The sequence below is a fragment of the Vipera berus genome (assembly GCF_964194415.1).
Source record: "Vipera berus genome assembly, chromosome: 1".
Classification (NCBI taxonomy): Eukaryota; Metazoa; Chordata; class Lepidosauria; order Squamata; family Viperidae; genus Vipera; species Vipera berus.
This window is the reverse complement of record NC_138202.1, coordinates 88,958,927-88,973,097: the sequence shown is the minus strand read 5'-3', so window position 1 is coordinate 88,973,097 and position 14,171 is coordinate 88,958,927. Positions and strand designations below refer to the sequence as shown.

General features: G+C 44.0%; 1 protein-coding gene across 1 annotated transcript in view; it reads right to left on the bottom strand.

Annotated features, from left to right (window-relative positions):
• Positions 1 to 9,417, bottom strand: part of NELL1 (neural EGFL like 1) — a gene marked incomplete at both ends in the record, with an annotated part of 595,597 nt that extends 586,180 nt beyond the window's left edge. Inside the window, one exon of the mRNA XM_081332330.1 lies at positions 9,369 to 9,417. Coding sequence (XP_081188456.1) covers positions 9,369 to 9,417 — 49 coding nt within the window. The remainder of the gene's footprint in view (positions 1 to 9,368) is intronic.
• Between the last annotated feature and the right edge of the window lie 4,754 nt (positions 9,418 to 14,171).

Below are 14,171 nucleotides of genomic sequence, written 5' to 3'. Positions count from 1 at the left end.
ACTGGTCCACGGACCAGGTGTTGGGGACCCCTGATATAGAAGAGTCCTTGGGAAGCTGAGAGGTTGCCATGTGAATGGAGCTATTCACTTATATATTTATCAATCATATTTAAAAAACGTCCATCTCCTTCATAGATCGACTCAGGGTGGTATGCAGATAGACATAAAAACATATGTTATATATAAACATAATAAAAACAATTATAAACAGCAATCAAATAGTACACAGATGTATACAATTTTATTATAAAAATGGGCAGGGTTTGGAAGGTGGTTTTTTTGTCTGTTTCAGAATGGCAGGCAATTATGCCATTTCCATTACCGTAGTTTTCAGCCATCCTGAGAGAAGTCTTAAGGACCACAGTTTGGCACTCCAAAATAGATCAATAGGTACAAGAAAGTTTACACAAACAAGATGTTTGTGATATATTTATTGGTGTATTCTAAAAACATTCTGCTTTTTTCCCCCTGAAGTTTCCAAGTGATTTTATTCAAGAAACATTGATTTGCATTCAGCAATTACAGTTTCATAATATAGGTGGATTTATCACCCAACAAAGAAAGAAAATGTGTGAAGAGCACACCCTTTACATGTTTTGGGGAGAGGGGGGATACAGAAATAAGATTTAATAGATCAAAGCTATAAAATATAGATCCCATTTTGGAAAATGCACATTTTCTGATATTTATTAGCCACTGAAAAGGTTAATGGAATTTCTGTATATCTACCTTATGGGGTAAAATCATCATCTCTAAAAGGCAGCTGCTTCAAGATCTGTTCATGAGGAAATGTTAAAGACTCCTCTGAAAGGTGCTTTTTCAAAAGGCAACAACTGGTCTATTTCTTCTTTGAGGAATGAAGAAGACATTTCGCTTCTCATCCAAAAGCTTCTTGGTTGAGAAGAGAAATGTCTTCTTCTTCTTCTTCCTTAAGGGAAAAAAACAAAGTCCAGTTGCCTTTTGAAAAAGCACCTTTGAGAGAACCATGACCCAGAGGACTGAGAAGCTCCATAGACATTCTCCTGCTGATATCATTCATAGATCGAAGAAAAAGCTGATCCAAGGCCATATGGAAAATGCAAACTGCTATTCTCCATGCCACCAAATTTCATAATAAAATGTCTAATGATTTGTCCTCCTTTAACAGCATCCAAAATCTACTGGTTAATAGAAAGCAACTGGAATTTGTCCATTCTACCCAAATGCACCAAGCAGAAAGAAATAAGAGAGGGGTGGTTTTTTTAGAATATTTAGATGTACGCTAAAATAAAGACTGGGTATAGTACAGTCATATTGTATTGTATTGTATGGTATGGTATGGTATGGTATGGTATGGTATGGTATGGTATGGTATGGTATGGTATGGTATGGTATGGTATGGTATGGTATGGTATGGTGTGGTTGTGTTGTGTTGTATTGTGTTGTGTTGCAGTGTTGTGTTGTGTTGTGTTATGTTATGTTATGTTATTTTCCTATAAAAAGTGGCAGGACCAGGGAGAAAATCTTCTTTTAGATCTTCCTTCTTTCTTTCCTTTCTTCCCTTCAATGCCTTTTAGTCAGTCTTGATTCCTGCTGATTGCATGAACAAGTCCATACGGCTTTTCTTAGCAATATTTTTCAGAAACAGCTTGCCGTTGCCTTCTCCCTAGGGCTAAGAAAATTCTAGAACTTAACTGTATGTTGTTGTAAAAGAGACCGCAATATGGAAAATAGGCCTTCAAAGCTGTAAAGAGGTTAAATTATACGAATGGAGTTGCATTACCCAGCAAAATCTCTGGCTGCAGAATTAAGCGCATCTTGGCAAGAACAATTCTGAGCCAAGTAGATTTTCATGTGTAGGTTGGTAGGAAAAGTCTACTATCTAGAGCAGGGCTTTTCAACCTTTTCACCGATTGTACCACTTTTAGGATATGGCAATATTCGAGTACCGCCAGATGCCTAGCAAGGTGCCAAAAACTTGATAAACAAAAAAAAAGAGGAAAAAAGTGATAAAGTACAGGTAGTCCTAAACTTACAAAAGTTCACTTAAAGACCGTTCGAAGTTACAATGGCACTGAAAAATGTGACTTATGACCATTTTTCACACTTATGACCATTGCAGCATCCCCAGGGTCACGTGATTTACATTTGGATGCTTGGCAACTGATTCATACTTATGACAGTCACAGTGTCCCAGGGTCATGTGATCCCCTTTTGCAACCTTTTGACAAGTGAAGTCAATGGCCGGGGGGGGCGTGGCCAGCTCAACATCACTCAGGTTGGAGGGCACCTGGGGGGGGGTTGAAGGCTGTGGGAGGATCCAGAGGTCTGTGGAAGGGGGTGGGACTGGAATGGGCACCAGGGCATGGTCCACTGGGGGAGCCTTACTGAGGGGATGCCCAGCTGTGCTTACCTCCTGCTCGAGGCTGCTGCTGTGCTGACTCTCCTTGGCCAGGTTTCTCATGGTGGGTGCAGGAGGGCAAAGTGCTTGGGTCAAAGGGAGACCCACTCCCTCTCCATGTGAGGAGACCCGGCTTTGTAACCAAAGCATCCTTCACAATAGGATGGGAGACCACCAGGATAGGCAAGGAGGAGGGGCTATGGGGATGGCGAAAGGGCAGCAACACACACAAACAAACACATACATGGGTCTGGGAGAGGTGAGCTGAGAGCCATGCACAAAGGGAACAACGGGGGAGAGGGGTCAAAATGGGAAGCTTCCTGCCAGGGAACTCAGGCAGCTTAAAAAAATAAACATGTAAAGCACTTAGAACGTGGCCCCCAGGGATGCTGGGCCCTGCACACTCACTGCCACCTTCTATGCGCATGCTCAGGGGACAGGGTGGGGGCAGGGCTGAGGCAGGGAGGCAGCCCGTCGCTGGTTCCAGGGCTGCCCCGTGCATCTAAGGCTGGGCACGTTCTGGCTATTATGGTAGCTACAAGGTTATAAATCAGCACCCAGTCGGCCTGGACTAGCCTTTTCTTTCTGAGTGGTCAGCAAGGATGCTGGGCACTTGCCACCTCCTCCCCCTCACTGGCCCTTTCCCACCAAAACCTCCTCTTTTTATATGTTTTCCTCTCTCCCCCGCCCCCCCCCCCCCGCTTTCCTATGCATCTCCTGCTCTGCGCTGCTTTTGGAAGTGCCAATCAGCTGGAGCCCGGTGCTGAGCCCCTACAACCCTGCAGAAGCACCAATCAGCTTGTAGCTGCTCACACAGATCTGCCAAGCCCCGACAGCCCTGTAGCGCCAGCTGTCTCTCCCTTAAGGCTTGTGCAGCAGTGCTGCTGCTTCAGCTCATTCCTCTCCCCCCCCACACCCCGCTACTTCTCTAGGATGATTACCTACCACCTGCCAGGTATCTAAGTACCACCGGCTGAAAAGCCCTGATCTAGCGTATAATGAGGGATCTCGGTAAATGTTTAGCTCAATACTTCACCAAGAAAGTAAATGAAAGCATGATGGAACTGCAGCCATCCTCCCCATAGTGTATGGGTGTCAAACTCGCCGTGTCACGTGACGTGTCACGATGTAATCGTGACTTTTTTCACATTGCCAAAGCTGGAGTAGGCGCAGCGTCCGCATGATGCAATCGGCCCATGGGCCGGCAGTTTGACACCCCTGCCATAGAGAATACTGAATTGGCAGCATTCAAAATATACCCAGCTTTTCTTTTCGACCCCAAACCACCCCAGTGATGCCCTCGCCGTGATGTCCCGTTGCCTGGAGGCGGTTCGGGTCTGGATGGGGAGGAACAGACTACAACTCAACCCTGACAAGACCGAGTGGCTTTGCATACCTTCATCCCGGGTTTATTCGGACATTCCACCTCTCGTTATGGGGGGTGAAATATTACCCCCCGTAGATAGGGCTCGCAACTTGGGAGTCCTCCTAGATTCACGGCTCACCCTGGAAGACCATATAGGAGCTGTGACTAGGGGGGCTTTCGCCCAGGTTCGCCTGGTGCGCCAGTTGCGGCCCTATCTAAGCCGGGATGATCTATGCACGGTCACTCACGCGCTCGTGACCTCACGACTAGACTACTGCAACGCTCTCTACATGGGGCTGCCCTTGAGGACCACCCGGAAGCTCCAACTGGCACAGAATGCAGCCGCGAGAGTTGTGTTGGGAGTTTCCCGATACTCCCATGTCACACCTCTGCTCCGTGAGCTGCATTGGCTGCCAGTTGTCTTCCGGGTGAGATTCAAGGTACTAGTTATGGTATTTAAAGCCCTACATGGCAGGGGGCCGGAGTACCTTAGGGAACACCTGCTGCCGGCGTCAACTTCCCTTCGCCCTGTGCGTTCCCACAGAGAGGGACTCCTCAGGGTGCCACTGGTCAGAGAATGTAGACTGGTGGCCCCCAGGGGGAGATCTTTCTCTGTGGGCGCTCCGGAGCTATGGAACCAGCTACCGGTTGAGCTCCGGACGGCGCCGGATCTTCGCTCCTTTCGCCGCGATCTGAAAACATACCTGTTCGAACAAGCCGGCCTGGCCTGAGGGTGGGATTGCTGGGGTTTTTATTATCATTTTATTGGGGGTTTTATTAATGTATTTATTGTTTTTATGGGCATGTATTTAATAACTTTTTAATTTTTGTAACTTTATGTTTTATTCTTGCCCTGTACACCGCCCTGAGTCCTTCGGGAGAAGGGCGGTATAGAAATATTAATAAACTAAACTAAACTAAAATCACCACTTCTGTGCTGTATTTATGTTTAGGATATGAACATGGTAAGCTCCTTAAATGTAACTCCAGTCATAGTCTCCCAATTGTGGTATCCACTGCTTAAAATCTCTAGGTAACATCATTTTCTTCTGTCAGTCAATGAAGCTCCCTTTCGGTAGAATTAACAGTAAAAGAGGACAATTTCCTCTTTTGCCAAATCCGAGGAAATAGTCAGGTTGTAAGGGACATAGTGAGAAATAGCGAGGGAAGATCATTCCAACCATTTAAAAAGAAATCTCAGGAGGTTTCTATAAGATCTGTTTTGTAATTACCATTCAATATGCAAATTAACTATAGTGGGAAGACTGCTTTAACTGTTGTCTATATATCTCCCTACATAAAGTTTAATCTGCTTCAAGGAAATTGCAACATTTAAAAGAACTATGTGAAGTCTACAAAATTATAGGAATGTAATCAAGACCCTGTGATTTTCTCCAATTATAAGGAACATCCTTAGTCAACTCAAGATTTAGCTCTTCTGCTGACCATGGATACTCAGTCTGGGATTCTTTCATACTCATTCCTCTTCTGCTGGCTTTTGATACTATGGGGTGTGTGTGTGTGTGTGTGTGTGTGTGTGTGCGCGCGCACGCGTGCACGCGCATACGCACAAATAAACAATTTGGGCAGTGAGGTTAAAGTAATCATAAAATCATAGAATATAAGGTTTGGAAGTGACCTAGGAGAGCATCTAGATCAATCCCTAGATGATTGTGTTGGTTAATAATTAATCAACACAACACCGCAGCTTCAGTTGTACGGCCACATCTTCTTTCTTTCTTGAAGCTTTAAAGCCTCTTATCAAATCTTAAGCAGAAACATATATGGCTATTTCATCTGCATCCAGTAGAATAAATAGATGACTAAACTCATTTTTCTTCTTATAAATCAAAAGGAGCAGTTAAATGGAAAATGATTTGCTCTAAAAATTACAGCTATAGGATCCCCAAGAGTCCACATCCTGACTTTCCCTTTCTTCTTCAGTGCAATCTGATTAATTTAATTTTGGAAAAAGAGCAAGACTAATTCATGGTCAAAGCCTTAGAAGCTATCATAAGACTGAGCAAGGTAGTTCCCAATATCAGCAAGAAGCAAAGCCAGAAAATAACCTATTTGTGTGGTATACGCTTTAGAAATGCTTTATCTTAATGTCTTTTATCAACCATTTGTTGACATGGAACATGACTGTCATGAAAAGGTTTTGACTCAATTTATACGCAACTTTGTATCTTAAAGCTATAGATCAGTTTTCAAATACAGCATATAAAACTTGTGAATAGAGAATTTGGTATAAACGCACTTTAAACACACTAGAATTCACTATTCTTTGGCAAAATACACTACTGAACAGTTTAATGAAACTTCTTTCCAAATTTAGATCCTCTTGTAAGGTTCAAACCCACCAATTTAAACTTAGGTAGTGATTTTATGAATGAGAAATATTTCATCTAACTATACCAGCCAGGCAACATTTTCCCATTCAGTCTTCAGAATTAGGACATGATTGCTAATTAGGTCCAATTTGCAAAACTCAGGAACAAGTTGAAGGGGTGACTTATTCATCAAAGGACATGCAAATTCATTCCAAGCGAAGCACTGCTATTGGTGTCCTTTAGCTCATTTCACTAAAATGAATACTAGTTGCAGACCACCTAACCGCAATTGAATTTTGACCAAAAAAAGGTTTTTCTTACAGAGTCCAACTTCTTAAATACTTTTTAATATTTAACAGTTTTGCAATCTTTCACTTCTCACTATAAAAAACAAGTAAGCTACGGCAACTCCATTTGATTCATTTGAAAAGCAATGAGAGCCACCAAGATCACAGCTAGTTTTCCTGTGTGGTGATTGGAATATAGTTGCAGATATGAATAATAAATACTTGACCATAGATTTAAGTATAGAAGAATAGAAAATAATTTCTCCTCCAGTTCTATAGTTTGGGGTGTAAAATATAATGTACATTTCTGCTGTATAAGTGCTAAATTAGTTGGTGAAGATTTTGTGCTCTGCAATATACCTCGGTAAGAGTACCAGCCTGTTCCTTTAAAAAGTGCTTTATTCTAGGATGTTAAAAACAGTTATCTTTAACACAGCTTAGTAAGTACTGGAGCCTATAGAGCTACACTGTAGATTCAGAAGCAATAATCTAGTGTGTGAAGGAAATCTGTAAATACACTTCCCTCAAAAATCACCTAAAGCTAAGTACCCTTTTAAGAAAAATAAACAAATATAAACAAACTTAAAGACAAACACCTCACTAGCACACATATTTTCAGTAAACAGCAAGATTGTTGATTTTTAGCTCATTTGTTTTGGTTAAATATTTTCTGATTTTTTTCCCCCAGGCTTATTTATTTGCACATGTGAAAGCCATATTGCGTAAAAACTAAAACCAGAGTCTTTTAATTACTGAAAGCTGCAAATGTTTGAGAAAGACACAACTAAAGCAACTCATGTGCACCCATTCACTTGAACTGCATCTTGTTGCCCCAAAAAGCAGCTAGTTGTTTACACTAGCAGAGATTCTTCTTCTTTCTAATGTATTTGTTTACAATGTCAGCCACACCTTCTAGAAGACAGTCAGGGAAAAATGAAATTCATCTATAATAAGACAGTTGGGATAGGAACAGAGAAGAAGGAATATAGTGATTTTATGCCTTAGAGAACTCTACCAAGTAAATATTTCAGAGGGTAACACTGGGGAAAATAAATGGTCCGCTAAAGGACTCAGGAAATTTATTCCTTTGGTCTTGGTTAAAAACAACTTGGCCAAAAGCAACAAAGAGGTTTTATTTCCCCTCTGTTTCTTCTTTCATGTGCTTTTTTTTTCTCTCTGACAAGTGAAGGATGAGGGGTATCCCCCCTCCCCACCAAGTTGGTAAATTCCTTTTTATCTTCTGTTAAAAAAAAATCCCAGAAAACTGGAGAAGTGTTCTAAACTTTAGATTATTATTTTTTTCTTGAAGGAAACAATGGTGTTTTTTTTTTGGAGAGCGAAAAAGAAAAGAAAAGAAAAGCCAATGGAAGATAGTCATCTTGGAAGCCTATCTCCCTCCTTTCCCCTCCCCCAGCTGAAGCTAAGGGGATGAAAATATCGTAAAGCAAGAGTCGGATCTGCGCTACCCACGTCTGTATTGTCAAACCACGCCGTTCCCTGAAGCGCTAGCACCAGGTTTCCCTCGAGGGATGGGTGTGAGTCTCCACCCGCGCTCCCGCGGAAGGCCATTTGAATGAAGGGCCATCCCTGCATCCGATTCCCCAGATCTCCAGCCGGTCTTGTATCCCACCCACCCCCACACACACACCCGGCCTCCCATTCTTCCACAGATCTCCCCTCCTCCGGGAACAGCCCTCTTTTCTGTCGGAAGAACGCCGAGGCAGCTGCTTGTTAGCGGGCTGGGCGAAGACAATAAAAAGAGTGGCAGCGCCGTACAAAGAAGCTGGCACTTTGCTTCTTCTCCGGCATAACCTTCTCTTGATGTTCGGGGTGTAGAAAGGAACGCTCTCCGGCTTTTGATCCTCCCTCTCCCCCCCCCCCCCGCGTCCCCGAGGATGTGATTTGCCCACTGACAGGTAATCTTCACCTGCGGGCCCCACCGACAGCGGGAGAGGAAGATCAAACCTCGGCTGCCGCTGGCCTGGTGCCTCTTAGACTCGGTCATTGGAAAAGAAAGAGAAAGAAAGAAAGAAAGAAAAAGAAAGAAAGAAAGAAAAGCCCGGAGTCCGGGTTTAAGGGGGAAAGCAGGGGCCATGTGGCAGATCCGAGTGGGTTTGCATCCAAGCACGCTCCGCCTTCCCCGCTGGCTCCCTTTCTTGAGCGGGGCTTCTTAATCCCGCTCCGTGCCGGGGTGGGGTTTTGCCCGGCCCTCCCAGAGCCTCTGCCATTACGAGGCAAAGTTTCCGAGTTCCCAAGGACGAGAGCGCGGAGGGGCTCTGGGGCGGTGCGCCGAGTCCCCCCCCCTCACACCTCTGAAGCCACTCCGCCTGATCCTTCGGCCGCTCTCGGCGCCCCCTTTTGCTGTCACCATCCCTCCCTCCCCCCTCCCCCAGCACTACCGGGTCCCCACTTTTCTAAGCGACGCTAAACCATCGGCAGTTTATTGGGGGGGGGGTTGTCCAAATATAAAACGCTCCACCCCTTTCCCCCCGCACCCCCCTCCCTCGATCCCTTTGCCTACCCATCACGAACACGCAGCCCCCACGTTGCCTCGCGAACTCGCGGGGGAGCGCAACAGCGGCTCTACGACCCTACTTTGTAGAGAAAGCGGGGAGGGGGGGGAGAGAGAGAGAGAGGGGGGGGAGAGGGAGAGGGAGAGGGAGAGGGAGAGGGAGAGGGAGAGGGAGAGAGAGAGAGAGAGAGAGAGAGAGAGAGAGAGAGAGAGAGAGAGGAGGGCATAGCCAAAGAAAAGAAAGGAGGTGAGCGGATCCTCCCCCCCCCACACACACACACACCACCGTATACCCGGCTACCTATTGTCTTTGCATTAAAGACCCCGATTGCTACTCCAGTGTTTTCCCTGGAGCAGCCTCCCCCGCCGGTACGAAAATGCCTCTTTGCAAGGTTTCCCATTCCTCTCCTCCCCACCGCCACCACCCCCCCATCTCCGAGGCGTGCGAAGCAGGGGTGGAGATTTCCCGCACCCTTTTCTCGGCTCTTACCTGTTCTGGCCGCTGCCAGGCAAACCCAAACGCCTACCATGACATCCATCGGGGCTGATCACGCTGTATGCTCCGTGGAGACCCCGCACGGCAAAGCCTGGCTCCAGTTCGCTTTCGAGCATCAGAGCCTTCAAACTTGAAGCGCTTGTTTGGCCGCTGCTCTGAGCAGCAGCGGCAGCAGCAGCAGCAAGAGAGAGAGAGAGAGAGAGAGACAGCAGCTCAAGCACTAGCAGCGGTCAGATCTGCTGCCCTGGAAGAGCCCACGTGCTTTCCGTGGGGATGATGCCGGGGCTCAGACGGCCCTTTCCCGTGGGGCTCCGCAGCTCACGCCCAGTTTGATGTGCAATCTTTGTTCGGCTTGGTCGCGTCGACGCCCCTGCCGCCTTCAGTTGCCTTGGCTTGCCGGGGAGGAGAGGCGGGCCCGCGAGCTCGCCGGTTGGGTGCCGGATCCCCCTCTTGGATCTTAATGGATCGGTCTTAAACCACCCCCGCCCCCCGCCCCAAAAGAGGGAGGTAAAAGCATCTCGGAAAGAACTGAGCAAGTGAACGGGGGGAGGGAGGCTGCTATCCAGGCATCTGACCAACTTGTCGCTGCCCTCCGTCTGGGTGATAAGGAGGCAGAGATAAAGGGGTGGGGAAGAGAGCGGAGCGCTAAGACGCCTTTTTTTCTCTCGGGCCACGGTGCCCACCCCACTCTGGGGGTACTTCTACACCCTGGGAAGGAGATTCAGGAGCAGCAGAGAGAGAGAGACGCCTGTAATTCACTTGGTTCTCCCTACCACGTAAGGTTCTTCAGTGCCTTCCTTGCTGTTTCGTTCCCACTGCTATTTTAAAGTCATGGGCTTCTCACACAAATTCCCCCCCAGCATGAAGAGTTCACATAGTGTGGTGGGATGGAGGGTTTGTTGTCACTGTGTGTTGGGGGGAGAGAGCACAGGGGGAGGCTCAGCTAATCTCAATGTACACATGTTGTACTTTGACAATAAAGGTTGTTTTTTATTTTTATTATTATTATTATTATTATTATTATTATTATTATTATTATTATTATTATTATTATTATTATTATTATTATTGTTATTATTATTTATTAACTACTTCAGCCTGCCAGTTCCCTCCCAAGTAGCAAGCTAGGGCTGGGATAACTCTGTCCCTTGGCCCCACCCAAGAATGCTTCCCACATGCTGAAATGCTCTGATGCCCAAGAGAATGGGATCCCTGCCACTCTGAAAATCAGCTGGACCTGAAATTCCTAGGGCAGGCTTATCTCACCTGCAAGAGAGCTGGCATCCTTCTTGCAACATGTCTGAACGCTTGATCTTAGCCCCAGACCGGAGAAACCCAGCATAAGGACTCTCCAGAACACTAGGTTAATTTGCGACATGCTGGCTGTGTCTTGCAAACACAATCACACTTTTTTATGATTCATAGTAGATCAAGAAGATATGATAGTGAATAAGAAGGATAATTTGTCAGATTAGTAATTAGCTAGGATGTGAGGATCTTCCTGAAGACCTAAGCTTGCATCATATTAATAGCAGTTGATTCATCACAAGGACTGTTTAGGGATAAAACAGTCAGGTTTTTCCTAGTTTTCAAATTCTTAAGAAGTTTGGGATTTAAAAATAAAATGGCTTATATTCAAATTGTGCACCACAGTTTTATTTTCAGTAATTGGCTTGGCAACCCCAACTAAAACTGACACATCAGTCCAATGCAGGAAGACAAATAAGTGAAATATATAAATAAAGAGACAACTATATCAAGGATCATGAAAACCCAAGATACGAGTAGAGCATAACAAAAGTTTATGAATCTATTAAAATCATTGTCCATGACTCTGGGGGAAAAATTATAGAAACCAGAAGGTGAAACTGTGTTGGCTAAAATGTGTTAAATGTTTTCTGAAGGTTTCCCAGCTAATGCTCTTAGTACTGATGCATCTCTGATTTTAAAGGAATTAGTTATCTTTTTTTAAGGCTGGATTTTTTTTCTAAGAATTTTGATGCAGCCATTCAACAACAACAATGCTTCCAGGAGGTTTTTAATTTTTAATGTTTTAAATTATTAGTTTAGTGATTAAAACAGCAGAGGAAAAATTCAGAAGAGATTACAAAACAGAAAAGAAAGGGGGAAAAGCCAGTTGAAATAGGCCTGCAGTTAGTGAAAATACTGTATATCAGGAACAACCTGCTAACCTCATCTTCCTGCAGAGAATACAGGTGCTAAAAGAGCACAGAGCCTTGCCAGTCAAGAAGACATGGGACCTCAAGAGAGAATATGCATTGCAAAGTCAAGGCAAATCCACTTGCATTTGATCTATCCCTGGGGTCTTCAAACATGGCCCTTTTATGACTTGTGGACTTCAACTCCCAAATTCCTCAGCCAGCATGCCTGGCTGAGGAATTCTGGGAGCTGAAGTCCACAAGTCATAAAAGGGCCAAGTTAGAAGAATCCTGGTCTACCCAATCTAAAAGCAGACTTTTGGTAAGATCAGCTTTCAGAGGAAGATCTCAACCAAGGAACCATTTTTAAGCTCCTTGAGTGCCTCATTTACCAGAATTGCAGACTATCCTAATTCCTATCTCTGCTTAGAATTGCCTTATCAAATGCCCTGGTGTTGAAAGTTGCATCCATTTGAATGTCTCATGATTGTCTGTTCCAAAAAGGTGACAACCTTCTTCTTGCCAACTGTCAAATGTTTTCTAATTTGCATTTTATCAGGACTAACTGGCAGCAGCTCACATGTGATTGTCTCTAAAATTTATCTGCAGTGGATCCAGAGACATAGTGCTAAGATAAATGTGTAAAAAGAAACTCCAAAAGAATTTGTAGCATAGGAGGATGCCATGTAACAAATCAGGCCATTTATTTCTGCCACATAACATAACCACTGAATTGGAAGTTATTCTCCAGCCTCAGAGCCTTTTTAAAGTTATCCAAAATGGAATCTGGGATCTTTTTCCTGTAAAATATGAGTTTAAACATTGAGCTACAGAAAGTCTATCAGATGTGGACTGCAGAAATCTAGAGACCCACTACATGGCATGAAAGACATAAAGAAAAGTCTAATTTTGCTGCCACCTAGTAGCCATCTGGATTTTTTAAGTACAAAGGTACTGAGCTACAATCTTCCCCTGCTCAATATCAGATCAGGCCATTGAACTGTATCTCAGTTAGCGCTAGCCAAGGATCATGGAACCTTTTAAATTTAAAATGTGTGTACTACCAGTGAGTTATAGCCTTTCACTTAAATAAGGTAAAATACATTTTTATTTCTTTTCTTTAATTAAATGGATTTCTAAATCAACCGATAAGCAGACCTCTGTAGGCAGCCAAAAATGTTTAATCAAATATAATATAGCATGTATATAAAAATTAATCTGATTGTGCTGATATTAGTGACAAGCCCACTACTCAGTACTGGAATATTGGACTAGATTCAAATCCTCACTATACAGCAAAATTATGCAGCGTTCTGAGTCAGAGCTGAGTGGGGAGAGATGCTATAGAATGCACTGGGCCCTTATGTAGTATAGAGTCCATGTTAAGAGACCATTCACAGTTCCATGATGAAAAAGTAGTTTTGCAACCCAATCCTCATATTTATGACCCTTGCAGGTCTGTAAAGCAAAAGAAAGCTGATGTATATCATTAAGCCCAATTGTAGTTTCATGTAGCAATCACTTTGCTTAAGGGTAGAGTTGTGTCTATGGAGATTCTCATTCATCCAGGTCATGGTTTTCCCAAAGGTGCTTTTTTCTAGAGGTAATTGGACTTTTTTTTCCCTTGAAGATGTTTCACTTCTCATCCAAGAAGCTTCTTTAGTTCTAGAAGAAGATTAATAATAATAATAATAATAATAATAATAATAATAATAATAATAATAATAATAATAGTAATAATAGTAATAATAGTAATAATAATAAAAATAAAAAGTTGGAAGGGACCTTTGGAGGTCATCTAGTCCAACCCCCCCGCTCAGGCAGGAAACCCTATACCATTTCAGACAAATGGCTCTCCAGTCTCTTCTTAAAAACTTCCAGTGTTGAAGCATTCACAGCTTCTGGAGGCAGGTTGTTCCACTGATTAATTGTTCTACCTGTCAGGAAGTTTCTCCTTAGTTCTAGGTTGCTTCTTTCCTTGATAAGTTTCCATCCGTTGCTTCTTGTCCTGCCTTCAGGTGCTTTGGAGAATAGCTTGACTCCCTCTTCTTTGTGGTAGCCCCTGAGATATTGGAACACTGCTATCATGTCACCCCTAGTCCTTCTCTTCATTGAACTACACATACCCAATTCCAGCAACCGTTCCTTATATGTTTTAGCCTCCAGTCCCCTGATCATCTTTATTGCTCTTCTCTGTACTCTTTCTAGAGTCTCGACATCTTTTTTACATCGTGGTGACCAAAACTGGATGCAGTATTCCAAGTGTGGCCTTACCAAGGCATTGTAAAGTGGTATTAATAAGTCACATGATCTTGATTCTATCTCTCTGTTAATGCAGCCTAGCACTGTGTTGGCTTTTTTGGCAGCTGCAGCACACTGCTGGCTCATATGTAAGTGATTGTCCACTAGGACTCCGAGATCCCTCTCACAGTTGCTACTATTGAGCAAGGTACCACCTATACCAGTGATGGTGAACCTTTTAGAGACCGAGTGCCCAAACTGCAACCCAAAACCCACTTATGTATCATCAGGTGCTGGGTGGGCGTGGCTGCAGTGGTAACAGCAGACTGGGTGGGACTAAAAAGTTCAATCTATCAATTCCAACTTTGCGAGATCTTTTTTTTCCCCGCAAGAAGTT